Here is a 27,402-nt window from a genome sequence, read left to right on the forward strand (position 1 = left end):
TAGCTGTCACCAACATGTGACGCAGTGACATCACCGCCTTCAAATGCATACAGACGTTTTACAGTCCAGGCAGGAGGGGGGAGGGGGCGGCTGGCTAGTTATTGTCGTTCGGGTGTTCGATTCCCAGCCGAAAGGTTCAAATCTCTGCATTCTGCAAGCATCCTTGAGCAAGGTGCCCATATACCTACCTGCTCCTTCAAGCCATGTGTCTTCAACTTCTCATCCAGCTTTGGATGAGACGTCTGCTGTAATGGCAAAAATAAATAGATGATGGAGCTTGTATAAGTTGTAATAGCAAAGCTAAAATCGGGTGAATGATATTAAGGAGACTATTGACGTCACAGGCTCAACGTGAGTATGGACATTTCCAAACTAGTATGTGTCTCCAAACATTACCGTGTCTGAGCAGCCTCAGGACCATTCACCGGGGAACGAAATCCATCATAACAACCAGAGCCCACCGGTTAACATTTACAAGTAATCCCCATTCTTGACTTCTAGCCTCACACAAGTATTTTATTGGCTGGGGATCCTCTGATCACCGAAGCTCGGAGTGTTAATGAGCCAATCAGAGGCCGGCTGGCTGTGAGGTCATGCTGTGGAAGGCTGGCTGGAATGCTGCTGCTGCTGCTGCTGAGGTCTTAGAGACACAGTGCTCCCGCACAGCTTTCCTCCTTCTTCCATAAAAAGAGCGAGAGAGGAAGGACCGCACATGAGCCGACAGGGAGAGGGGGTCTGGAAATGCCCTCTTGAGCTTCTGAAACAGTAGTTCTCCCTCTCTCTCTCTCTCTCTCTCTCTCTCTCTCTCTCTCTCTCTCTCTCACTCTCTATCCCTTTGCTTCTATATCTGTCGGTCGAAATCGCAAAAGTCACTCATATTTGGACTTTGTATTCCCACATCTTACCAAACCCCCCCTTTCCACCTCCACTACAACTCCACCTCCACCTCCCTAGCTTCCACTCCACGTACACCACCAACACCTACTCCACAATCACCATCAACGTTCCCATCACCTCCTCCACCTCCTCCTCCACCACTTCTACCAACCTCCACCACCACCTTCTCATTGAATCCACCATCACTCCGTCTCCTCACCACCACTTCTACAACCATGCCAGCATCTTCTTACCACCAATCTGCTACCATTACCTACTCCACCCCCATCCCCACCTCTGTCACCACCACCCACCACCCACCGCCTCCTCCCTCCTCCCGCTCTTCCCTTTCCCTCCTCCAACAACTCACTGAAGAAAGAACGAAAACCTTCAACGGTAGATGTCCGTCCATAGTGAGTGTTTTCTGGTATCATGCAGCCTGACAGGTTCAAATAAACACAACTCTATCCCCCCGTCCCCCCCAATATTAATTTGAATTTGTTTTTTTCTTTCGGATTCTCTGGAATGGCCCAACCAACACGGTGTTGTACTTTCCATCAATGACACCAGAAAGAGAGATAGTATCGCTGTAGAGTCCTGTTTCACGAGGCAGAGCGAGCGGCTCTCCCAGCCTCCTCCATGCCCAAATAAAGGGCCCGCATTCCTCCCCGCACCTCGCCTCTCTCCCTCTCTGAAATGTTTACAACTCTGTGCGCTTCATCACTGTGTGTGTGTGTGTGTGTGTGTGATTTTGTTAGAAAGTGAGAGGGGGTGGGAGAGAAAGTGTGTGTGTGTGTGTGTGTGTGTGTGTGTGTGTGTGTGTGTGTGTCTGTGTGTGTAATAGTTGGATTGCAGATCTATGTGTGAATGTGTGTGTGCAAAAGTGAGTGTGTGTGCTTCCAATTGTCAGTTTGTTGATCTATTCGTATGTGACAGTGTGCACGTGTATGTGTCCCACATGCCAATTCATCCATTCAACCAATCATTAAGGGTCAAGCATCTCTTTTTTCCACAAAAGGATGAGCTACACAGTCGGAATGGCACACCTATGGGATCCATTCTGCATCTCAATTAATCTGCTGGACGTCAAACAGATCAAAAGATAGATATGAACACAGTGAGGTCATGTCTGTAGTTAGCATCCAGACACTGTGACTAGCGATGTGGACTTCACCACTACTGTGTTAATGTACCTAGTCCTACTACTACTAAGAAGTACATACCGTGCTGTGTATTTTTTACACTCTATACATTATCATATCATAGTGATACCCTAGGTTTTGCAGCATAATCTTTATTAGTTTTACTTTATAGAAGCATTGCTTAAACTATTAAAATAACTGATGGTTTGTGATCCAGTTTGTCAACCACAGCACCACCGGTAATCCCAGTAACCCTAGAGCACATACTCTTCTATTGTTCATCACCACAATGATAATAGATAATATTCAAACAGCAAATAGATTCTTCATTAAATATTGTCAATATTGATAGGTCGATCGATTTACTGAACCCTTCTGCAGGGTTAGATCATAACCCAGGATGCTATAGAATCGAAGAATCAGCAGGTTTACAAATGAGTGAGCTAGCTATGGTATTGGTATGATTGATTTCACTTTATATTATTTTCACCCTGTGAAATAATCTATAACCCTGTTGTTCATGCACTGGTGTTATTCCCTCATTAATTAATACAGTTATTAAATAAAACGTATTGGACTGACAGATATATGCCTTATTAAAGGCTCCTACAGTCTACCAACTGTTTCTATATTTAATACAACTGATTAATAAGTTGATTTATAGTTGATAAGTTGATAATTTCTATTTTTCTTCTATATTTATCTTATGTAGACAGCTGTATACTACCGGTCTATATTCAGACTATTATCTGGTAATTGGAATATGTTTTCAATATAAGTAAAATAAATAGTAGGCGTACTGTTTCCATTCGTTACAAAAATCCACTTGAATATTACATGAATAAAGCGGCGAGTCAATGAGAAGGCAAATCCAATATGTTGTTTTAGGTTGGAAAAAAAATCTTCAGATTTAGTGTGATGCCCGAGTGGTGACATCACCCGTGAACAAGCAGCGTCCGCATTGGACGTCGGCCTCGACCAATCACGACGCACTGTGTGAAAGCACAGATGGGAAGACTTTAAAAAAGATTCGGAAAAGTGTCGGAAAGTTGTCCAAAAGCCACAACAGAGCAGGCTCAACCAAAAGTCCTTACCCTTCTGCAATATTGGATTTCCCCCGATCTGAACAGCGGGGACTCTGTGACAGTGTCTGAAGACGTGTCCAGCTGCAGCATCAGTGTCCAGCTCTCTAAATTGTAAATAGTCTGATCGCATCATGTCACAACATTTCAGGAGCGGACCATCGTTCGGACTTTCTGCCGAAGTCAAGAGCAAGGTAAGAGTCCTTTCGCGTTTGGAAAAATGTGTGTTGTGTACTGAGAGTGTTTTCCACTGAGCTGTGAGTGCTGCAGGGAGATCCAGGTAAAGGATGCTGATGGTTGACACCTGACAACCATATAGGCCTGGATAAGACTAAACTAAAATTAACCTGCTACATTAAACCCCATTAAATCGATTTGGGATTCGAAATTACCACATGTGAATGCTCGTTTAAATGAAGGGTAGGCCTACATATGTGTGCCTGTGGGAAGTATGCGTGACATGGTTTCACAATAAGAGGTAGGCCTATAGGCTATTACGCCGAATGGTCCAGATCACACCTTTTCAACCGTGCCTCTATCACTGCCCTCAGAGATATTTAGTATTGCCAGTATTGTCAACTCACATCTTTTTTTCAGACGCCTATATAGGGTGTGTTCCCATTTTTAGAGGGGTTTTAATTCTCTGAAACGCACAACAGGAACTGCTGAACCGCGAGGGAATGGAGACAGAGCCTGGTCTGTTTTCAGACCTAAGGCCAGCCAGTAGTGGAGCTATTGAAATCATCCTCATTGTCAACACAGCATGGCGTCTGCTCCCCGAACGGTGTCATCTCTCTTCAAAGCTCAGACTTAATAATCAGACTTAATAAACACAGACATTACTAATCAGGCATGCCAACGCTGAAAGGGGAACATGTTTTCCTGTGTGTGTGTTTATGTTCAGCAATGGAATGCAGCAGGATTTAGCCCTCACTTGTTTCTTGTTTCATTTTTATTTTTATTTCAAGTTACCAATCTTCCAATTAGCATTGATTTATATATATATAATTATTCAATAGGCCTACCTTATTATGGGCCTATGGTTATATGTTAATCTATAACAACATGTGAGTTAACACATAGTTCAAAATACTGTTTTTGTGTTGTTTATTAACTATGGTTTAGTTTTGGAAGAAGAAAACCCCAACATGATAGAAAGTAATGTTGAGGCTGCATCGCTAACAGTGTAATGAATGGGCTGTCCTGTATGGCTAACGCTAGCATGACATCAGACAGGTGCATCACAGCACGTCCTTTTAAGGAGCAGAGACCCCGTCCCCTAGTGTAGGACGCAGACTCATATTCCAAACAGTTTACATTCCCGTCTGGCGCAGACAGACCGCTCTCCTGACAGAACGCCACTCTGACAGAACGCAGGTGGATGCTAGAGATGGCGGTTTGAAGCTGAGCCAACCGCATGCAGACCGCGCCATCCTTCAGGACTAGAAGGACTCCTCTGCTTTCCTTATCTGGGAACAAATACACTCAGTATTGGCACTAATTCATTTGTATTTATTTGATGAAGTATCTGGGCCCTAATTGTATGATCCTGTACTATATGTGTCTGCTCTATCTTCATGTGATGATATGAGGACATGCCTGTTTCAGTTATATCTGCCACAGAGCCAACAGGGATGCACCCTACCGTCTGTTTGGTGGGTTAAGCTAATCCAGAGAAAGGTCATTAAGGAACAGGTTTGGTTCAGACATTTCACTCTTCGATGCCTCTATAGTTCACTGTGCGAGTCGGGAGGGAAGTGGGAGACTGAACACCCTACCCACTAGACTTTCTTACCCTGAGTCTAACGGCTGTTAGTGTTTAGACCATTAGGCCAGGGCAGTGGGACCCATATGGAGAGATTAAGAACCAGGAGGTACAGGACCACCGGTCGTTGCATTCTTTAGGTTCTTACAGATCCACTTTGGTCCGGATCTATCCTGGAGGACAGGGGCCTCTCTCTCTCGCTCTCATCCTCGGGCCCCCTGGTGCACTGAGGAAGAGGCCAGAGGAACGGTTCAAAAACACTTCACAAAATATGACATCAAATGCCAAAGTAAAACAAGTCTCTCAGATCAAAGGCTCTGGGTTTGATTCCCAATGTCTGCACTCTACCTGTACACAACAGGAGCAACACAACTCCTACCCCCTGCCTGCTCATGGTTGACAGGCAGCTGAATGGACAATGAGTTGCTTTGGACCAAAGTCTCTCTTACATGAGTTTTAAGGGGCGCAACATAGAAATGTAAAAAAAAAGTAATATGCTGACTTTTGAGAGAGAGAGAGAGAGAGAGAGAGAGAGAGAGAGAGAGAGAGAGAGAGAGAGATGGCTTTTTCTCCCAATTTTGGTGTGGTGACTACTACTCTAACCATTTTGAACCTGTTTGTATTGGCTAGAGCGAGAGATGGGGGAAGGATGGAAAGGGAGGACGAAAGAAAGAAAGCAAAATAGATGGAGAGCCTTGGGAAGATTGAGGGAGAGAGAGAGAGAGAGCAAGAGACTCCATGCCAGAATGTAAAATATTAGAGCTGTGTGGGCGTGCGAGTAAGGATACGCATGGAGAGAGAAGAGCGAGACTCCCACTGAAGAATGTCCCCAGGCCACTCTCCTCTCAACTCTCCATCTTGTTTATAATATTTATTATTAATTATAAAATATATATACATACATGTGTATTATTAATTAATATTCTTATTATTTTTCCATCTCCCCAAGGGGGACTCCATATTCACTGATACACAGAGAGATCGTTGTGGAATGAGGTCCATCATCAGTGTTATAATATCTTGAATATGTTGTGCTAAACTACATGATTACGGTTTACTAATGACTATAGTCTAGTTAATTGAAGCACATGTGCTTCAATCTACATATTTCTAATGGCCTGTCTCTGTATTCACTGTCCAACCCCTACATGCTCCTTAATGGCCTGTCTCTGTAGTCACTGTAAGTCACTTTGGAGGTGTCTAATAAATTAATAAACTAATACAATATGAGTGGACTCATGGAGACTGGGTGTAACTAAGAGGTTTGGTATTTCAAGTGTCATCGAGTTTGTTGACCTCCGCGATGGGGACATGAGATGGTAACAAAGTTATTTAGGCACCATTGTTCTGATGGAGTGCTGGATCTCCAGTTGGCAGGGAAGTACGACCTTCAGAAGGAGGAGGAGCTGCGCCGGTGGATCCAAGACGTCACCGGCAAGCGGGTCCCCGAGCCTTTCATGGAGAGTCTGAAGGATGGTGTCATACTCTGCGAGTGAGTGCTACTCTACTGCAGTAATACCGGTGTACTGTGGGAGTACTACCATAGTATCCTGGAGTACCTCCTTCTGAACTATAGACCATTAACGACCAGAGATGCATGGATATAATCTAGATCGAGTTCCTCTTAAATTCCCTCCACACTCAGTAATTAGCCACTGGCCCTGATCCACTGCTGTTACTGAAGAGGATAGACGTTGACTCTGTTTGTTCAGAACATTAATGACATGAAATAATTCTTCCCATTATCTTATTGTCTTAACAACAAAGAAAGAGTAAATTCCTATATATTTCCTTTTCTTGGGTATTGGTATTGGTCTATATTAAAGAAATGTGTTTGTTTCTTGACAGACTAATCAACAAACTCCAGCCTGGCTCGGTGAGAAAGATCAGCAACTCCACTCAAAACTGGCACCAGGTAAGTCATAAAATACTACAGTTTCATATCCATGCTTCCTCATCCTTCCCCGTGGCTACTGGCCTAACTAAACTCAGACCTAGACCAGACCTACCTGCCTATGACTGACCTACCTCGTTATGACTGGGTTATGACAGGCTTAAGTTAAGACTGCCCTACCTGGTGTAGCTGGCCCACCGTATTAGACTGTGCCTACCTTAAAAGGAGCTGTTATGTCCCTTTGTTCGAGGATTAGTGGCTTCCTGAAGTACAGAGCAGTGTGAAGGTGGGGCAAACTGCTCTATTTGTGTGTTTTGGTCTGAGTGGTTGTTTACATTCCAGAGAGGAGCTGGCCTATCAACATGTGGCCCAACTCAGAATGTGTGTCTGGGTCTCCCTCAGTAATGAGCATGCAATGTAGCCAAGTACCGAATAGTGTATCAAAACAGTTACCTTTTTATTTGTAGGATTTATGGATTTTTAGGTTACAATAACGAAACACAATGTGTTGTGGTTTTAAACTCCAAGCACTGACATTTCAATGCTCATTTCTATGGTTGCGTGTTTCAGCTGGAGAACATCGGTAACTTTGTCCGTGCCATCACAGCGTACGGTCTGAAGCTCCACGATCTCTTTGAGGCCAACGATCTGTTTGAGAACACCAACCACACCCAGGTCCAGAGCACCCTGATCACCCTCGCTGGCGTGGTGAGAGCCTTCTCCTCCACTCCGTCCTATCCTATTGTTTAGTGTTCGGTTTCTTCATTCATGTTTATGCTCCTGCAGGTATTCGAGGTGTGATTACTACGTTATACAGCTGCACTGCATAATGAAAACACAAAACTATGAGACGTTCCCAAACACAAAGGAGAAAAAAAGACCTGTTTCATTTCATTTCTCTCTCATTCTCCTTTGACTTTATATCCTCACACTCTCTTTTAAAGTACAGAGTACAGAAGATAGCTGTTTCTAGCGGAGCAAAAGAAAAGCAAAAGATGGGAGTCATTATTTATTGTGAACATTTGGTATAATAAACATACAGAAACTTAAGACAATATGTTATTATGGAATCATGCATTCTAAAATTGCTGTGCATTTAGAATGACAAACATCGTAAGTCTCTCGCTTTATATATCTCTATAACGTTCTATCCATCTCCAACTCTCCTACCCCCAGGCTCAGTCTAAGGGCTTCCACACTCAGAACGACATGGGGGTGAAATACACTGAGGCCACACACCGCCGCTTCGCCCCAGAGAAGCTGAAGGAGGGACGCAACATCATCGGCCTGCAGGTGAGCTTCACCTGGCATCCGTCCCCCCCCCCCCCCGGCTCCACCAACAGGCCTCCCTCTGTGGTCTGGGCAGGGTGCACCTTTACCATGCCTGGGTTGTTATTCCCATGATGCATCAGTGATGGTGAGGGTCAGGTGTTGGGCTAAAGGGGGAAAGCCAGTGCATCAATAGAATAACCACCAAAACAGTTGTTGTAATGGTAATACCAAAGAAGGATAGATAATCCTTACCTAAACTTCAACATATATTACTTATAGCTTACCTGTAAACAAGTCTGTTAAAGTTGGACCATCATTGGTGCTATTTGGAAAACAGAAATCCCAGAACAATGGTTCAACTTTTCTGGGATCTTGATTTTGTATCTCCCTGAACAGCATGACGATGGAATGGAATGGAGAATGTAATGGATTGAAGTGACACACTTTATAAAAACAAAGCAGAGGCAGACCAAACAATTAGAAATGTGTTGCACGCATGAGTTGTTTATTGAATATTAACCTCATGTGTGTACCGAAGTGCCAAACTTATAGTCACGTAATGTGGATAATATGCGTTTAAACTTTTACAGCCCTAACGCACCCTTGTAATGTTGTATAGATACTAAATAAAATATGTTTAAAAATAAAGCCTTTTCTCTACAAGTTGACAGCAACAAGGACTGTCAACTGGACTTTAAATTGCTTATGTGGGATGCATTGAGACAATTATACGTTCATTCATTTATTAATTTAAGTTGAAGGCCTAATGCCTTTTTGTTTGTTTTTACAAAGAATGATGGCAACTTTAAGGAGAGTGGGGGAGGGCAGCCTTTCTTATTTTGACCATTGGGGGACCTGACAAAAAAGTTAAAGCAACACCACTCTAACCCTAATACCTCAGTTCTAATCCTAATGTCTGCCCTCTCTGCTCCCTGTTTATCAGATGGGCACCAACAAGCTAGCCAGCCAGAAGGGCATGACCTCCTACGGAGCCCGACGCCTCCTGTTTGACTCTAAGATCGGCATGGACAACCCTCTCGACCAATCCACTATCAGCCTGCAGATGGGCACCAACAAGGGCGCCAATCAGGTGAGAGGACACAGGACATGTATCAAAACATGCATATCCTGCTCTATATATTCCAAAGACCTGACATTTGGGTAGGAGAGCTTGATTTAAACATATGAATGTGAATTAAGGCAAGGCAACTTTATTTATATAGCACTTGTCATACACGAGGCAGACTCAAAGTGCTTCACATTGAACCATAGTCATACAATAAAATGAAATAATAATATAAAATAGATAAGGAAGCACTTCTGATGCCTATTTCTCTTCTCTTTCTGTTCTTATTTTGCCTTTCTTTCTCTCCACCTCTCTCTTTGTGTTCTTCTCTGTCCCTGCCTTAAAAAAAGTGTGTAATTAACAAAATGTTTCTTTTCCTCCACCCCACTTTCTTGGCTCCTCCCCCCAGGCCGGGATGACGGCCCCGGGCACCAGGAGGCTGATCTTCGACAAGAAGCTGGACCTGGAGACGTGTGACTCCAGCACGGTGTCCCTGCAGATGGGCACCAACAAGCGGGCGTCCCAGCGGGGCATGACCTCGTACGGCCAGCCCCGCCAGGTGTGCGACACCAAGTACTGCACCAACCCCACCGAGGAGGACCCCTACAACGGCCAGGGGGGCGACTTCGACGCCTATAACCAGTACTCTGAATAAGAAACACAGACCCCCCCTAAGGACAGACTCCCACCCCGCCCGCCTCACCCCTCCTCCTCCTCCTCCCCCCCTCCGGTTGCCTCGACTCCAACTCGACTCCAAACGACAACGACATCCGCAGACTCGTATTTGTGACTAGTTTTTCCTGCTCCCAGACCGTTGTTGCTCCTAGTGATAGTGATCCCGCCAGCACCATTTTAAAGTGGCTGCCTTTAAACCAAAACCCCTCACCGTAAGAAGGAACCATAGTGATTACTTTGTTCTTATATCAGTTAAAATTTAGCTACAAATAAATGTTTTCGTACGTGTCCCACGCCACCATGTATTCTTTCTCTCTGATAAAGTTTAAGGATTCACCCCTAAAAAAAGTGATGATTAAGTATAATTTCCTATTTATTGACTGTATTTTTAGAGTTGTTTTTATTTTATTAAAGCTATTTAATTGGAGTATCGCGGTGGCACCATTACAGCCACGAAGAAGAGATTCTGTTAACGGACACAAGAGACCGACTCGGTGCTATTGACCTCTGACCCCTTAGAGCCAGCGCTCGGCTCCAACCTCTGGTCACATGACAACAAGGGGGTGACGCTACAGGCCAGCTCTGTGTTGCCTCACACACGCTACAGCACGTTAATATTCTCACGCCTGCCAAGACGCCCCCCATGCCCGCTGCAGTTCACCGTACAGGATCCATTGGGCGGGAGCAGAAGCTGTTAGTTTGAAGGCAGTCCTGTGATAGAAGGTAGAGAAAGATGCCGATGGTAGGGTCTTCAGCTAGGGCGACAGGATCAATGGTTCAGTAAGAACACCGCTGTGTTTTTGCCATTCCAAGCTTATATGTCCACTGTCCTGAAGTGCAGCGTGTTTCCAACTCTTCTTCTTCTGCGCTCCTTTGCACTCGGAGGACTGCCGACCTCGACTCCATAGAGCTTCACTGCCAGTCTGCAAGTACTGAACTTTGACCCCAGTCCCACAGTGTATGTAGTAGAAGTTAGGTCTTCGTATGGAAAGTTCATGTCTGGCATGACGCCAACCCACCGGATGTACTGAATGTATTGTTTTATAGAGTGCTACAAGCTGTAACGCTGACCACGGTCACCATGGCTATCAGAATTGCATTTCCAACAATGAGTTTTAATATCAAAATTAAATAAAACTTTGGCCATTTAAGTTCCTGCTTTTTAATCAAAATGGGATGATTTTGCATTTAGCAACAAATTTAGGCAATCGTGCTTTGCCTCATTATGCATGAATGCGATGCGCATTTTCTTGTAACTTGAATGTAATAATGGTTGTTTTTTGCGATGCGGTTCCTAATGGCTGATGTTGTGTGATGATAACGATGTCTGAGACGGTATAGAATACTGAGACACAGTTGGCAGCACACAGCCAAAATACAATAAGATAAGGAGAAAATAGTGCTAGAACTGAAATGTTGCATCAATTTGGATTAGATAGATCAATTCAACATGGGACCGTGATCTAGTACATCATAGTTGAACAGCTGGCTGACAAATAGGGGGCCCTTCAACCATTGCTAAAGATTTTTTCGTTTTTTATCTTTCAATAATAAAGCAGCTTCTGGAAGACTGCTGCTTCTCTAGTATTTGGTGGACACTAAAGGTAGCCTTCTGAAGAAAGCATAATTCATAACAACATGGAGCTTGCAGACACATGTTTGGGTGAATCTGAAGTAGAAAGTTTTTACAGTCTACGAACGTTATAAAAATGACTAATAATTAATTCCACTAATCAACACTAATCTGTAATATTTTAATTTTATTTTTGTATTTAAAAGTAACACAAGACTCATTAGAGCAATCATTAGAGCAGTAGCCTATTTACAAGTTAAATACAGATTACAGGAAACAGAATGTGTTATTAAGGAGACTTTTTTGAGGAGTCTGATGAATTGAACAACGGGTGAAACCGATTAACTTTACAAGAGGTGAGAGACTGATTTAATAAATGAGCTTGAAAATATGTAATTGTGAATTTGTGATTATTGGGAACAATCAAATTTTGTTTTGTTCAACAAATTCAAACGCATTCATTCTAAGCTATCTTATTACTAGGTCTAGATATATATTTTTAGAAGCACTTAAATTAACCCAATTTGATGGACATCAAAATTAAAAAGAAGTACCCAGCATATATGGACACAATGCTATCAGTAGCTTTTCTATCTAACTCCAAACCCTAGCCGTGGTAATCACTTGCTCTATCCATGGAAAGGGGTTTATGTTGGCGTTAGTACGCACAAGAAAATAAAATGTCATTTTCATTTATATTTTGTTGAAGTGGAAACATCAACGCTTTCCTTTTCGTTCTCTTTGGCGATCCCTTTGGCCGCAAGCGGTAATTGTTCCCATCGATCCCAATGGTATCGACCCCGAATTCCAGTTATTATAACACAAATGCAGATGCATTCATTGCTGGCCCATAGTCTAAACCATCAGTCTTTTCAATAGATAGTGCCCTTACATACATTTATTTACAATAATAATATAGGCATACCCTTATATTTTTAAAGGTGTATTTTTGCATTGTCCTCATTGCAAGTTCCGTAAATTGTGCTAAACATGGAATTAAGATCTGCACCCTATACTCCATTATTGAGCTATTCGTTTTTGTTACATTAAATATTTATATTTTAAAAGACACATCATTTACTGGCTCAATATAATATGAAACAGTTCAGATGAATATTAATAATTAAAGCACATACGAATACATTTAAGCAAATGTTAATAAAAATGTCTAATAGGCTACACAATAAATACCTTTGCTGCAGTTTTAATATATAAAAGGTTCACTTACTGCCACCATGCGGTTTGATCATAGAATTACAATCCAATTCGCACACTCAGCAGAGTATTAAATCATCAAATTTAGCAAATATTGGGTACACTAGGTTCTCGTAAATCTTTAAACACGTTATATTCCAGAGAAGAAACATCAGATCTTTCTTGATTTTTCTGGCAGGGTTTAAGATAGCAGTAAATATTGTTGCATTCCATCACTGATTGCTGATTTGGCATTATAATCCACATAAAAAACTTGCATAAAAGATCAATGCAACAGAAAATATCAGCAAACCGAGAGAGACGAGGAGAGTCCACAGATGACTCTTGAAGATGGGGAAGGATTATGCAGTTGGTATCTAGATGTGAAGAGTGAGAAGAGTCACATGAGAAGAGTCTGACTGGGAATGATTTCCACAATGTGATGTGGGTGCAGATCTAGAAACCACGGTGAAAACCTACACCTACAATGTAAACACAATGAAGACTTCCACGGGGTAATTGAGATTTCCCATGAAGTAAACATGTAGGCTTTTAATAGAATTAAGAAATATTATCTTATGAATACCAATTACCCAAACTAAAACAGACTTGAAAGTTTAGCCTCCAAATTTTATTCTCAGAGTTACATTTCTCATACAAATGGCATGATTGTAATCTTCCATACAGGCAAAATTAACACAACATCAAAGTACAAAATAAAATTCAGAATAACACTTGATGGAGTAAAAATATGAAGCACGTTTCTATGCTAAAGAGATAACAGAATGGGCCATAGGGATCAAATAAAATATAAAACTAAACCAAAATGACTTCAAAGTAGTTCAGAAAGTGTAAAGCATTTGTATACCTCGTACAACATTAAACTAAAATACCTCCTACTTACTGAGGAATGAACACAATTGTTTCACTCCTGGATCCATAAAGAACAACTACACAGATGTCTTGACCCAGATGGACAGGATACAAAGGGGAGGACGTTGTATGGTCCACATTGTGTGATAAACAACATAACATGACCCTTATAGACACAGTTAGCCTGACCACCCACCCTGCCAGATAAATGTTTGGTGCTTCTCGAAGCTAAAAAAGATACAACTAAACAAGTGATATAAAAGGAACCATGCTGGCTGGGAGGACCAATGAGTCAAGTGGAATGTTTGCAAGGGTAAGTGTGTCACTGGAAACCACTGCTACTGATTGGCAGCTTCACAAGCATCGATCCAATCGCTGTACACGTCCACTGCTTCCGAAAGGTCTGAACCAATAAGGTCAAGGTTCAGTCAAACACACAGAACAGACAACATTACTTTACTTTTACATGTATATTAACGTTACTCTTAACATTTTTCCTTTAAATGTTTGTTAGATGGATAGTTGTGTAGTAGATCCATCCCTCTGTGACATGTAATGGCTATTTTAATGTACTTTCAGAACAATTTGACCCATTGAATGATATTGAAAGGATACAAGTTATAGGGGTCTGGAACTCCTCCAAGCACACAGTGCATGATATGATTCCCGTGTTTCGAGTCCTTTCCCTGCACACCAGAGAGCAATGTCAAATTAATAATCAATAAATCAGGATCAAACACGGCTACCATGCCATGCAGATGCAGACAGGATACTCACATTTTGACATCGCAGGACTTCTCGTGGTTACAGAAGGGGCAGGTGAACTGGGTGTCCAGGTTCCCAGTCAACTTCTTCTTGGGCGGCGGCTTCCTCTTCGACTTTCTGCGTCCCATGCTGAGCTGCTCAGAATCTGTGGAGAGAAGTTGGATCAAACTTTTTTCCTACCTAAAAAAAATAATAATCCAGAGATACTCGACAACAAAGGATCACACGCAATCGATCCAGTGTGGAAACGGCTCAGCTCCGTTACATTTCTGAAGTTTCAAAGTAAAAGTCCATCACATTTGTGAAGTGCATCACGTTCGCACACACGATGTGCCACACATCTGGTTATTATACCCATCTAACAATTTTATCAAACGAGACATGTAGCCGGCGTGTACATCAAATATGTCGACGCGAAAGGGGACGTATGTTACCATCGATTCATGTTTAAATAATCTCTTCCAAATGTTGGGTGAGAGAACACAACAAAGCTAACGGTGCAGGTCTACCATGCTAGCTGCTCAGCTAGTTGTTTTGCGCCACAACAGCCTGGTGGTTCGTGTAAAATCATCAAAGTGAAACCATTGCGTGGATAGACCGTTGTGATGCATGCCTAACGTACATGTTCTCGGACCACATATGTTTACGAGAACGGGAAATAATGTAAACGTACTGTATTACCAGAAAAAACGTCTTGCAGTGAATGATGCTCTGGTTCATTCAAGTGGTTCCGGATGCAGCCGCCACAGTTAATCTGATTGGATGAAGGCTGGCTGCCAGAATTTAACCCTTTCCTGGTAGCAGTGGGCACCAAAGAGAGAGCATCAAGCCATAATCCAGTCCAACAAAAGGATTCAAGGCCTTCTAGTTCGGTAGACTGTCCAATGTAGTGGTGAAGTTGATACTTTGTCACATTTACATTTGGTTCGGTTGGCTTTCACACTTTGTCAGGCAAACCAGGGTTGCTCGTCCATTGCAGTTGTTTCTGAAATTCCGACCTTTGACTTTAGATGGAGGGCCTACCCCTGAATAGTCATCAAGACCCTTCGTGGACCATATCATATGCAAATGCAAAAATATAGATAAATACCTCGCTGATTGGCAAAATGTCATTGCAAGATTAACATTTGAATTTCTGGCGCTTAACTGTGAAATTTATAATGTTGGATTTAGCTTGGTATATTGTGTGCAAGAGGTAGGAATGGTAAAGAAGCCATGCCTATAGGGTCGGATTTACCAAGGTAAATCTTCGATCTATACTGGTATGGGCGGGATGGTAAAGAAGCTACGCCTATAGGGTCTGATTTATCTCAGAACCATACAACTTTATATGGTGTTGTCTTGACCTCTCTATTGGTAGAAGCAAAAACTGGTCAGAACTGATGTTGGCACTACAAAAAGGTGGTCCAATGAGGTAATAATGTTAGCTTTAATATTGTGGGGAATAATAAGCTAATAGCTTAACAAATTTACTTCAGTGGATAGGATTTTTTTGATACATACAGTGCAATGTGGGATAAAGCGTGCACTCTGGCTGTGAGTGTTGAAGTCACTTTTACTTTACATTATTACTTTATTCTTGTAGGTTTCCATTTATAGGCACATGGGCATAGGCCTACTGTAAATTGTCGACCGGGGCAGCTAGGGGTCGACTGTGACGCAAAACATTGAAATACTCGCCACAGGCCCCGGCTCCGGTGCTGCAGCTGGATGCTATTGGCTATTCTTCCAGGCATCACATACACCAGTCCTTTACCGCAAAATGCAGGCTTGTGCCTATTCACAATATAATTCCAGTTTATTCATTATCTGTACCTGCATGTTATTATATGGCACTACAATAATATGATGGGACATATTGTTGTTATTATATTTATTGTATATTAGTAGGCTGTTGATTATTTATTTACATATTTTTTTACGTAGATAGTTCAGTTTTTTCCTAGAACCAGTTATAGAGCATTCAGTGCTTTAACAGTTGACGAGTTATGGGATGGTTTGTGGTTGGATTGGAAAATAATCCTAATCTAACTCTCTTGTCTTGCCTGACAACAGCTCTAACAGTTCAATTTGTCACTAGGAGCCTAGCCTAGTTATGTTAGTATTGCAGTCCCCTCTTTTACATACTGAGAATTAAATAAACATAGCTTTTTCATGTCATGTTTGATAATTTATAACGTAAAGCCAATAAAATTGTGTAACAATTTTGAAACATATATTTTTCAATGTTGTTTCTTGAAGTAAAGGTTCCATAGTCTGGGCTCTTGTTGGCATATTTTTCTTACTTACATCGAACTCATCCTACGTAACTTACTCTGTGAAACACCCGAGGAGGATTGCCATCGGAGCTGTCGTGGTGCACCTTTTGAAGGGAGGGTGACGTGAAGGAGCACCAGTCAACCATATCAACCAAGTTATCGGTATAAAACGGGCCTGTGTTGGAGAGTGACTCCTTCAAATTATAATTGATATTCTCTGAAAGCTACTACTTATATGAACTGAATCGTGAACTAAATTTGAAACATTCACTAGATTACAACTTGCATATTAAAATGACAAAATCACAGACAATCCCAAGACATCTACCTTTTATATAATATTATTTAGCTGCTCTAATGCACACTCATAAGTCATAATAGGTCTAAACAAGTCTAAACTTTGACATTTTGCACACATACGAATATTTTTAAAACAAGACTATACGTTTTTCCATAATGTCAAAAACATTTAAATGTACTATAGCCTTTACAAAAAATACGTATGCCTACTGAATAAACACTGGGCATAAACTTTCTTCACTTGTGCATTAAGCTATGATATAGCCTACGGATATAAAATAGCAATTGCGAGCATAATATTTTATATCTTACCAAGACAGGAGACGGCAATACTCAAAAATCGCTATCTATATATGCCATGTACGCAGCCTACATATATTAAATTGGATTCCGCTTGATGGTCCTTAAAATAACCTGTCAAATTAAGTTGGATGAGGTTTACCATGAAATGGTGTCTTCACTTCAAAGGACAATTCAGTTTCAAATTCCCTTTTCCTCTATCGCTTGTCTTAACTAAGTTTGCGCAAAGCTCAGACTATTAAGCAGTAATCATTTTTGGAATAGTACAAAAAGGAAGTGCTCTTGCAGTATTGTTGGGTGGTCCTTAAAAGGACCGTTTGTTTAAGATGAAGGGTTTACTTGGAGCTGGTGTACTTGGTCACAGCCTTGGTGCCCTCAGACACGGCGTGCTTGGCCAGCTCACCGGGGAGCAGCAGGCGGACGGCGGTCTGGATCTCCCTGGAGGTGATGGTGGAGCGTTTGTTGTAGTGAGCAAGGCGAGAAGCCTCACCGGCGATGCGCTCAAAGATGTCGTTGACGAAGGAGTTCATAATTCCCATCGCCTTGGAGGAGATGCCAGTGTCGGGGTGGACCTGCTTCAGCACCTTGTACACGTAGATGGCATAGCTCTCCTTCCTGGTCTTTCTGCGCTTCTTGCCGCCTTTGGCTGCGGTCTTAGAAACTGCTTTCTTGGAGCCCTTCTTCGGCGCAGGTTTAGCAACGTCAGCAGGCATGATGTCTGGTGAATGAATGGCTTTTGTTCGACTGCCGTATTTACAGGAGGCGCATGCAAATCAACAAAGGGCAGTCCATTTGTGTGACTGGCTAGAATACAAGATCATAAGTGTCCGCTATCGGTTTGAATAATGTATCTGCAGTAGGCTACATATATTACTGTCTGGCCCCATACCTAGCAACATCAAATATTTCTTTCAATACAACTGGTTAATTTCTGCTGTTCGAACTCACGAGGACACTTGGGAACAGTTTAATATTCCAATTCCAACTAAATCATCACAATATGAACGTTAAGCCAATCATAAGCAGTCACACATGTGAAATGTCTCAAACAACGTAGCCTACTTGTATCCAAGCCTCTAATTAGGTACATATGAAGCAGTTAACGTATTAGTTTATTCTATGTTCGGCCTGGACTACGTCACAGTGACGAGCCACAATTTGACCGCGCACCAATTTAGAATTATACAGTGAAACTTTTGTCTTAATCAAAAGTTTATTTTAGTTAAGAGGTATTTATGCCAGCGTTAACACTGCTATATGAAGTTAATGGCCTTGTATAGAGGTCCATGTTATTAGCCTATTAGTGGTGCATTTTTACACTGACTAGGCTATAGTATATGAAACTGTTATTTTATGCATAAAAAAGTGTTAATGAAATTGTTGTAGTATTAGAAAAGTCGTTACAGCATGCTGGTTCGGTTCTGTAGGAAGCTTTTAGGTGCATTTGAGTGGCTCTTAAAAGAGCCTTTGGGTTTACGATTGGTCGAGACTGTTTTAACCGCCGAAACCGTACAGAGTGCGTCCCTGCCTCTTCAGAGCATAGACTACATCCATGGCGGTGACGGTCTTTCTCTTGGCGTGCTCGGTGTAGGTGACTGCATCACGGATCACGTTCTCCAGGAAAACCTTGAGAACACCGCGGGTCTCCTCGTAGATGAGGCCAGAGATACGCTTCACACCGCCACGACGAGCCAGACGGCGGATGGCGGGCTTGGTGATTCCCTGGATGTTATCACGGAGCACCTTACGGTGACGCTTGGCGCCTCCTTTTCCGAGCCCCTTTCCTCCCTTTCCGCGTCCAGACATGTTCAGCTGTTTGTTACACAGTAGAATGGGGTAGTAGTCGCACCCAGACGAATTTAAAGGCTTGTTGAGGACCTGACAGAGGTGAAGGCGTGAGCTCTAGAACAGACCCCTCCCAATGGCTCTATTGGAAATGCATATTCACTTCATTTTAACCTAATCGAGGCCGCGTAAAATGTGAAACATCCTTTCAACGTGATTTTTTTTTCCATTCATGTGTCTAACGGTTGATTTGCAAATAAAAAATATTGTAATGCAAGTTTCTAAATTGGTGTTTATAAAATGTAAACGCACCAACGATTAGAATACAGGGCATGGACTGTCTCGCCAGTTACTTATATTTTCATAGCCTATTTCTCGGACATTGGCATGTCACTAGGTTTGATAAATGCCACTGCCAACGAGACAAATATGAACAAGGCCTACGGTATTGACCATGTTATTTTTTGCGTAGAAATTAGTCTGAAAAAGTGGGGTCCCCTTATTTTCGGGGTCTAAACTTCTACAGGCCAATCCACTACTTCCTGATAATAAATATCTTTAATTTCACAAACACCTTATTGGTTTAGTTTGCTGTTGAGTTGACTGTGTACGGACCACCGGAATCATCCTGGATATTGGCCTCCTGAGAAGTGTATAAAAATAAAAGAATAGGGTGGAGGGGTCTTCGCGGTGATACTGTAAAACATCGCCATTTCTGAAACAAGTTGAAGAGAAAACAAGAGATCGGAGCAATTCCCTAAATCGCAGTGCTTATCGAAGTAGCTCTTAGAGAATATGTGGCTGGCTCTTAAAAGAGCCTTTGAGTTGCAGGGTTACAAATTTACTTCTTGGCGGGCTTTTCAGTCTTCTTTGGCAGAAGGACAGCCTGGATGTTAGGCAACACACCACCCTGAGCGATGGTCACTCCACCGAGGAGTTTGTTGAGTTCCTCATCGTTACGCACAGCCAGCTGCAGATGGCGTGGGATGATACGAGTCTTTTTGTTGTCGCGGGCAGCATTGCCGGCCAACTCGAGGATCTCAGCGGTCAGATACTCAAGCACGGCCGCCAGGTAGACCGGAGCTCCGGCTCCGACGCGATGGGCATAGTTACCCTTGCGAAGAAGTCTGTGCACACGGCCAACTGGGAACTGAAGCCCGGCACGGGATGACCTGGTCTTGGCCTTCGCCCTGGCTTTACCTCCGGTCTTTCCTCTTCCAGACATATTAAACTGTTGCTTGATAAGATTCTCAGAGTAGAAGGCCTGCTGACTGGTATATACTGTATGTCGACCCAGGTCTCTGCTCATTGGCCAGCTTGAACTTCCAGATAATGGACCAATCACGGTAGAGTACACGTTTATCTTTCACGCCCCTAAGGTGGCAGACCGGTGTTAGACCGACTGAATGAAAATGAAAAGTTAAAGGGCTTAATACATCCTGTAAGATAGCAGTAGTCACAACGCCTGAAGGATGCTAATTAAAAAATGAATACATTTTAAAAATAATAATAATTTTATATATATACACATACACAAATGTGTCAACAATCAGATTAATTCAATCTGTATACAAATCCAATTTTGTAGTATCAGAAAATTAAAATGATATGGTAGCGCAATAAACTTAGTATGTTTTCATGTTTTCGACTGTTCGACTGAAGCACGGGGGATACTCAAGAGACATCAGGGATGCAAAGCCTAATTACAAACTGCACATTGAGGATCAATTTGAGAACAACAACCAGCGCAGCAAGTGGTAACATCATCAAGGCACTGACTGACCACAAAAACATAGAATATTTGGGAAGCCCCAAAATTAATGTTGGCCCTTTGTGGGACTTTCAAAGGGGATGTGGAACTTTCCACTGCAATGAAAATGCTGCTACATTTCTCCTTCATGGTGCATCGCGTTCTGATCAGAACAGACAGCCTGTTAACGAAGGCTGTATATCTACAAACGGAGGGCATTGTTCTCTGCTGCCCTCCACCAATGAGCAGGCGTGCTCTAGATTTTGGCTAATCAGAATCTGCATAGTCCTAGAGTCCTTTATTTCCCAGGTGCCCAGAACTAGACGTGTTACATGACTATTATTCCTTGGGAGTCAATGTGTCCAAACACATTATACCTCATACTTGGTGAAAAAGGCCCAACAAGGACTCATCTTCGTCAGGAACTTCAAACAGTTCCAGCTCCCGAATAAACTGCTGCTCAGTTTATATAGCAGCACCCTTGTCTAGTAATAATGCCACTTCAGACATCATTTATAAACAACGATTTAGCATATTTTGCATTAATAAACAATTTGTAAATACAAACATTTGTAAAAAATAAATTAACTAGTCCCTTTAAAGTTTAACAACCTCAAAATCAGATAATGATTCAGTTTGCCAATATTCAAAAAGATTGTTCCTTGACTGCAATCCAAATAAAATCATCTAGGTTTATATGCATAAGCGAACGTACTGCGCGCGTTTCGTGTCCAGACATAAACTTCGTCAGGCAAGCTCGCCCCCGCAAATGACTTAGATTAGACTTCACTTGGTTTCCTTTCAAATGTGCATTTTTTTTACAGCATACAGTCGTCGGAAATACAGGGTAAAGGGAATGTTCTTAAGATTTGTAGGTGGTTCTTAAAAGAACCGTTTGGAGAGTCAGCACAGTAGTGCGATTTAAGCGCGTTCACCGCGGATGCGGCGGGCAAGCTGGATGTCTTTGGGCATGATGGTTACCCTCTTTGCGTGGATGGCGCACAAGTTGGTGTCCTCGAACAGACCGACCAAATAAGCTTCGCTGGCCTCCTGAAGAGCCATTACAGCGGAGCTCTGGAAGCGGAGGTCGGTCTTGAAGTCCTGGGCGATCTCCCTCACCAGACGCTGGAAGGGCAGCTTGCGGATCAGCAGCTCGGTGGATTTCTGATAACGACGGATCTCTCTCAGTGCTACTGTCCCGGGCCTGTAACGATGGGGCTTCTTAACACCACCGGTGGCCGGAGCACTCTTACGTGCAGCCTTAGTTGCAAGCTGCTTCCTGGGTGCTTTTCCGCCGGTAGACTTGCGTGCTGTCTGTTTAGTTCTCGCCATTTCAGCACTGAGTATTCAACGTCTGTGTGTTAATGTGAGGGGTTGAACAGAGTTAATATATACGTTCCCGGAGTTCGCCACACGCTGATTGGTCATTTTGAACAGGCTGAGAGAGAAAGAAAAAGACAAAAAAGTCCCGCCCTCACATCGCGCCCATTCTCTTCATCACCAGGAGCTCAACTTGTCCCTAAACTATTCCTATATATATATATATATATATATATATACATATATCCAGGATACTTTTCTGCAACCATAATTTCACTTATGTTGTAAAGGACTTAATAATATTGACCAAATGCTGCTGTTATATTTAAAAATGAAAAATACTTTCCACTAATTTTAGGCCTTATTTCTATACATATATAGTGGATTGCAATATTCATTCGTTTTACAAATGTATTTGTAATGATGCAAATTAATTATGTTCTATGCCTTGTTAAACCACACGACATTAAAGCTAAGATAAGAACCTCATTGCACCACATATTTGTAGTGATATACTAAATAAAGCACTGCATGATATAGCATCATCTGTGCATCATGGAGGTTCACGTCCAGCAAAGGAAGTAAGACTACTCTTGCATTTTAAAGTTTAGCCGACAATGGGCCAGTAGTATTTGCACACTGTCACTTAACTTTTGCTGCTTGAATTAAGGGAGTACGGATCGTTATGCATAATTTGACTTTAGCCACAGAAGAGAATTTGAAATCAATACTGGCCCACAGACTATAGGTTGAGACAAATAAATAATTTAGAACTTATTCCGCAAATGTTACTAGTCCTACACTAATGCAGGTAGGCCTATATAATATATATTGAAGATGAGGCAAATTAAGTAAAGGAAAAATGTTAGTCAAATATATGTCAGACAGCAACCCATTTATTGACATTCTGCTTGATGAGATTTTTTATTTCAATGTTGCCGCTGGTATGGTACTAGAGCTGGTGTAGTGGTCGCTTTGATAATGATTCAAGAGAAAAACTAATTAGTGCTAGATTGATGCAAAGATAGGTGAGAGCAGCCCTTGTGATCAAAAGTTAAGTTTCCCCTGTTTATTATCTTGACCTATAGGGATAGCAGTGGCTGGTTTCTCCTAACCTAAGGCCCAAAATGTCTATACTATAGAGAAATAGTGTATACGTTGACACTATAATACCAATGTATTAATTGAAGGGCAAGGATAAACTCTTGGTGTATTGGGTGGTCCTTAAGTCCTGTTATCCGTAAGGATACATTTCCTTTTTAACTAGAGTAGTATCCGACTAACAGCTTTCGTATCGAACGCTAAAACCTGTGTATTAATTAAGTAAATAATTTAAAAAATAAAAAATATAATTTATCCATGGATGGTTCATTAGCGCTATTGTTGGATACCATCATGTAAAAATATATTTAAACTGATGCTTTGATTCTCAGTAGTCCCCCTTGACGGCGCAACGAGCCATTACAATAACACAATGCCCGAAAGCAGCAGCCTTTTTATTCTCCAGCCGCCATCTTTGCAATGATAACCTTTCCAGCTTGGCATTCTTGGAATTTACGTTGTAGAGTAGCGAGATGAAAGTGCATTTAAACACTGAATGACATGGATGTACCGGTGTAGCATTGTTACATGCAGTTTGGAACTGATAATAGGTAGAGGTTAGTGTTTTGGAAGTTGTAGGAATAGTTCTTTGTTTCGTATTTCGGTGGTCCTTAAAAGGACCGTTTGTTTGAGATCAAGTCGTAGAGATTACTTGGAGCTAGTGTACTTGGTCACAGCCTTGGTGCCCTCAGACACGGCGTGCTTGGCCAGCTCACCGGGGAGCAGCAGGCGGACGGCGGTCTGGATCTCCCTGGAGGTGATGGTGGAGCGCTTGTTGTAGTGAGCAAGGCGAGAAGCCTCGCCGGCGATACGCTCAAAGATGTCGTTGACGAAGGAGTTCATGATTCCCATAGCCTTGGACGAGATTCCGGTGTCGGGGTGGACCTGCTTCAGCACCTTGTAAACGTAGATGGCGTAGCTCTCCTTCCTGGTCTTTCTGCGCTTCTTGCCTCCCTTGACTGCAGTCTTTGAAACGGCTTTCTTGGAGCCCTTCTTGGGCGCGGGTTTGGCAACTTCAGCAGGCATAATGTCTGTCGAATGGTTTGCCTGTGATCGACAGCTTTATTTATAGGAGGCGCATGCAAATAAATAAGGGACCGCCCATTTGTGTGATTGGCTAGAATAGTCTAAATAATTTCCTGAGTATCCGCTTTGGGTTATTAGGATCCCAAATATGTGGTCACAGTATCCGTCTAGAACTTGAATAAGAACATTAATTATTATTATTATTATTATTATTATTATTATCATCATCACTATTAATAATAATAATAAAATTTTTTGTCTTTGAATGAAAATTTGTACTTTTCCAGCTCTCTTCGGATGGCTTTAAAATTCCAATCTCATACCAATTCATAACAGTGGACAATCAAATCATAAATAGGCCTACATGTTAACACTTGTGTATATGTATGTATATGTAAACAGAAACAATGTACGTGTATGCCTACTTATTCTTGTAACCTACATATAAAGCAGTTTGTAGTTATGTATTTTTATTCAATAACTCTCTGCTCCGCCTAGAACTAGCCTACGTCACAGTGAACGGAGAAATTATTTAACCTCCCGGGTTTGTACAATTTTACTGTGGACTTTTTTGAATGCAAGCTAAATTGAAAATGGATGGACCGAGGTACCTAGCAATAGTTAACGGCCATGTAAAGTGGTTAATTATTACACAAGACACTTAGTGGTGGTTAAGGAGTGAGAATCTATTAATGATTATTTTAACACGACATTCGAGTTACAATTGACCTTGTATTATAGGGTTAGAGTCTATGGTTCTTATTCGTATAGACCTTATTCTATAAACGTCACCGCGTTCGCGGCGGCCATATTGTTGACATAGTTGACATTCCTAACATAGGCTCTACGCGACAAACTGAGGATTTGAGCCAGCGAAGGAGAGATTTATGGCTGGCTAGAATTAATAGGCGAGACTTCAGCCGACTACTCATAGCGAAGTCTGTTCCCAACATTTCACCACAGGTAACGAGAGAGTTACCTGTGGTAGTAGGAGTTAGATCGGGAGCGTAAACTATGTTCCCCGGTCGCGTTTTTCGTAGGTGGAATCCGGAAAATGTTCCGCCTCAAGCGCTAGGATTGGACAGACAGTCTGTCAGGCAAACTCACACGCTGACTCCTAACCCTAACCATAACCATAACCGTAACCCTCACCCTAACCATAACCGTAACCCTAATATTCATTCTTCCGGATTCCACCTACGAAAAACACCGGTCACATACAAAGCGGGGAACATAGGGATGACCCCGTTAGATCGGTCTAGCACACAGTCTATACATTATTTTATCACAGGGAGTAAGTTGTAACGTTACGATGGATGGTTTCCATTTGATAACGTGCGAACGAAGCCATAATATTGATAACTCAGAACGACAGCTCACTTCACTCAGTTCAGACAACTCACTCTCAATCAGTGTCATGTCAACAAAATGGCCGCGGCGACGTAAAAAGGGGCGTGCGAATACCCTCTATACATTAACGTTAAGCAAATCATTAACAGTCACACATGTGAAATGTCTCAACAGTGTAACATAGGCCAACTCGTAGCCAAGACTCTAATAAGGTACATGTGAAGCAATTCATATATTGGTTCATTATATTTTCTGCCTAGAACTACGTACATTTTGAATCTACAGTGAAACCCTAATGTATGCAAAAGTTGATTGAAGTTCAGAGATAGGCCTACTTATACCAGAATTATCGCTGGTCTAGAAGGTGAATGGCATTTGTAAGAGGTCCAGACGATGTGATGCATTTTGACTGTTGAGTATATTAAACATCATACAACTCTTGTTAATTCTAGCAAAAATCCTATAGTAGGCCTATTCAGTTTTTTTTTTGTAGGAAGCTTTTGTAAGTGCCTTTGGGTGGCTCTTAAAAGAGCCTTTGGGTTTAAAGTTGGAAACTAGTTTAACCGCCGAAGCCGTACAGGGTGCGTCCCTGCCTCTTCAAAGCATAGACAACATCCATGGCGGTGACGGTCTTTCTCTTGGCGTGCTCGGTGTAGGTGACGGCATCACGGATCACGTTCTCAAGGAACACCTTGAGGACACCGCGGGTCTCCTCGTAGATAAGGCCAGAGATACGCTTCACACCGCCACGACGAGCCAGACGGCGGATGGCGGGCTTGGTGATTCCCTGGATGTTATCACGGAGCACCTTACGGTGACGCTTGGCGCCTCCTTTTCCGAGCCCCTTTCCTCCCTTTCCGCGTCCAGACATGTTGAGCTGTTAGTTTCAAAGTGGAATGAGGTAATAGGCGCACTCAGCTGAATATATATATGCTGAGGACCTGACAGGTGAAGGCGTGAGCTCTAGAACAGACACCTCCCAGTCCCTCTCTTACAATGCATATTCATTTCATAATTAACATAATGGCGATTGTTGGGGGAAATATCCTTTCACGTGAACACGTTTCTCAGTTTTGTGTAACCATCTAATAAATTCTACAAATAAATTATGTATTCAGCTCACGGAAATAAGTATAATTTAGCCAGTTCGTAAAAATAAACGCCCCAACGTTTAGAATACAGGGCAACCTAATGGACAGTGTAGCCTAGTAGGTAACTCGATTTTCTTATAGCCCATTTCTTGACATGTTTAGATAGAAGGCAGATCACCCTCACTGCGACACAAATACTGTATCGACCCGAATATTCATCTTACTGGAATTTTGTCTGAAAAAGCTATTGCTGCTGCAGTGCGCTACTCTATGGGATAACGCTTTCTGATACTGTTGAAACATCTTATATTTAAATGTGCACTTTATTGAAGTGGGAAGTGAAACGTCGATGGAATTCCCTTAATAGCAGTGACTTTAGAAGTAGTTCTTAGAGAATATGTGTTTGGCTCTTAAAAGAGCCTTTGGGTTGCAGGTTTTCCGATTTATTTCTTGGCAGGCTTCTCGGTCTTCTTTGGCAAAAGGACGGCCTGGATGTTAGGCAGCACACCGCCCTGAGCGATGGTCACTCCGCCGAGGAGTTTGTTCAGTTCCTCGTCGTTGCGGACGGCCAACTGCAGATGGCGGGGGATGATGCGGGTCTTCTTGTTGTCGCGGGCAGCATTGCCGGCCAACTCGAGGATCTCAGCGGTCAGATACTCAAGCACAGCAGCCAGGTAGACTGGAGCTCCAGCACCGACACGGTGAGCATAGTTGCCTTTGCGAAGAAGTCTGTGGACACGGCCAACGGGGAATTGGAGCCCGGCACGGGATGACCGGGTCTTTGCCTTGGCCCTAGCTTTACCTCCGGTCTTTCCTCTTCCAGACATAACGGTTGAGTAATCAGTTTCAGAGTATGCTACTCAAATCATTATCCGACTGCCTGGTAGGCTATATATAGACCAAGGTCTTTGCTCATTGGCCAGCTCGAACTTCCGTAAAATAGA

General features: G+C 42.4%; 7 protein-coding genes and 2 pseudogenes across 10 annotated transcripts; 1 reads left to right on the plus strand and 8 right to left on the minus strand.

Annotated features, from left to right (window-relative positions):
• The first annotated feature begins 3,087 nt into the window (after window positions 1–3,087).
• Window positions 3,088–10,871, plus strand: cnn1b (calponin 1, basic, smooth muscle, b). Its single transcript, XM_084463410.1, has 7 exons — window positions 3,088–3,294; window positions 6,236–6,357; window positions 6,714–6,780; window positions 7,330–7,467; window positions 7,936–8,052; window positions 8,975–9,121; window positions 9,507–10,871. The coding sequence occupies exons 1-7, from the start codon at window positions 3,235–3,237 to the stop codon at window positions 9,750–9,752; spliced, it is 897 nt and encodes a 298-aa protein (XP_084319536.1). The 5' UTR covers window positions 3,088–3,234; the 3' UTR covers window positions 9,753–10,871.
• A 1,994-nt stretch (window positions 10,872–12,865) lies between these two features.
• LOC311343952 (transcription elongation factor 1 homolog) lies at window positions 12,866–14,913 on the minus strand. Of its 2 annotated transcripts, none has more exons than XM_084468908.1 (4): window positions 14,851–14,873; window positions 14,190–14,322; window positions 14,028–14,098; window positions 12,866–13,815 (listed from the first exon to the last, which is right to left on the minus strand). In XM_084468908.1, exons 2-4 carry the CDS (start codon window positions 14,303–14,305, stop codon window positions 13,751–13,753), a joined length of 252 nt encoding a protein of 83 aa, XP_084325034.1. In that variant the 5' UTR covers window positions 14,306–14,322; window positions 14,851–14,873; the 3' UTR covers window positions 12,866–13,750. The 2 variants fall into 2 exon arrangements, with proteins under 2 accessions (XP_084325034.1, XP_084325033.1); XM_084468907.1 differs by having other exon boundaries at window positions 12,867–13,815; window positions 14,859–14,913.
• A 2,457-nt stretch (window positions 14,914–17,370) lies between these two features.
• On the minus strand, window positions 17,371–17,748 carry LOC311341039 (histone H2B 1/2 pseudogene; annotated as a pseudogene). The gene has a single exon. The product of its transcript is annotated as a histone H2B 1/2 pseudogene (transcript).
• Window positions 17,749–18,529: 781 nt separating this feature from the next.
• Window positions 18,530–18,841, minus strand: LOC311384669 (histone H4; the record flags this gene model as incomplete). Its single annotated transcript, XM_084488679.1, has 1 exon — window positions 18,530–18,841. One exon carries the CDS (start codon window positions 18,839–18,841, stop codon window positions 18,530–18,532), a length of 312 nt encoding a protein of 103 aa, XP_084344805.1.
• An 820-nt stretch (window positions 18,842–19,661) lies between these two features.
• LOC311333021 (histone H2A) lies at window positions 19,662–20,045 on the minus strand (the record flags this gene model as incomplete). Its single annotated transcript, XM_084463387.1, has 1 exon — window positions 19,662–20,045. The coding sequence occupies one exon, from the start codon at window positions 20,043–20,045 to the stop codon at window positions 19,662–19,664; it is 384 nt and encodes a 127-aa protein (XP_084319513.1).
• Window positions 20,046–21,491: 1,446 nt separating this feature from the next.
• On the minus strand, window positions 21,492–21,902 carry LOC311399982 (histone H3.2; the record flags this gene model as incomplete). Its single annotated transcript, XM_084488810.1, has 1 exon — window positions 21,492–21,902. One exon carries the CDS (start codon window positions 21,900–21,902, stop codon window positions 21,492–21,494), a length of 411 nt encoding a protein of 136 aa, XP_084344936.1.
• Window positions 21,903–23,639: 1,737 nt separating this feature from the next.
• LOC311381316 (histone H2B 1/2 pseudogene) lies at window positions 23,640–24,023 on the minus strand (annotated as a pseudogene). Its single transcript has one exon. The product of its transcript is annotated as a histone H2B 1/2 pseudogene (transcript).
• Window positions 24,024–25,926: 1,903 nt separating this feature from the next.
• LOC311383957 (histone H4) lies at window positions 25,927–26,238 on the minus strand (the record flags this gene model as incomplete). The annotated part of the gene is made up of 1 exon (XM_084488624.1): window positions 25,927–26,238. The coding sequence occupies one exon, from the start codon at window positions 26,236–26,238 to the stop codon at window positions 25,927–25,929; it is 312 nt and encodes a 103-aa protein (XP_084344750.1).
• Window positions 26,239–26,901: 663 nt separating this feature from the next.
• Window positions 26,902–27,285, minus strand: LOC311413475 (histone H2A; the record flags this gene model as incomplete). Its single annotated transcript, XM_084488898.1, has 1 exon — window positions 26,902–27,285. The coding sequence occupies one exon, from the start codon at window positions 27,283–27,285 to the stop codon at window positions 26,902–26,904; it is 384 nt and encodes a 127-aa protein (XP_084345024.1).
• Between the last annotated feature and the right edge of the window lie 117 nt (window positions 27,286–27,402).

Source organism: Micromesistius poutassou (genome assembly GCF_964030765.1).
Source record: "Micromesistius poutassou genome assembly, chromosome: 1".
Taxonomy (NCBI): Eukaryota; Metazoa; Chordata; class Actinopteri; order Gadiformes; family Gadidae; genus Micromesistius; species Micromesistius poutassou.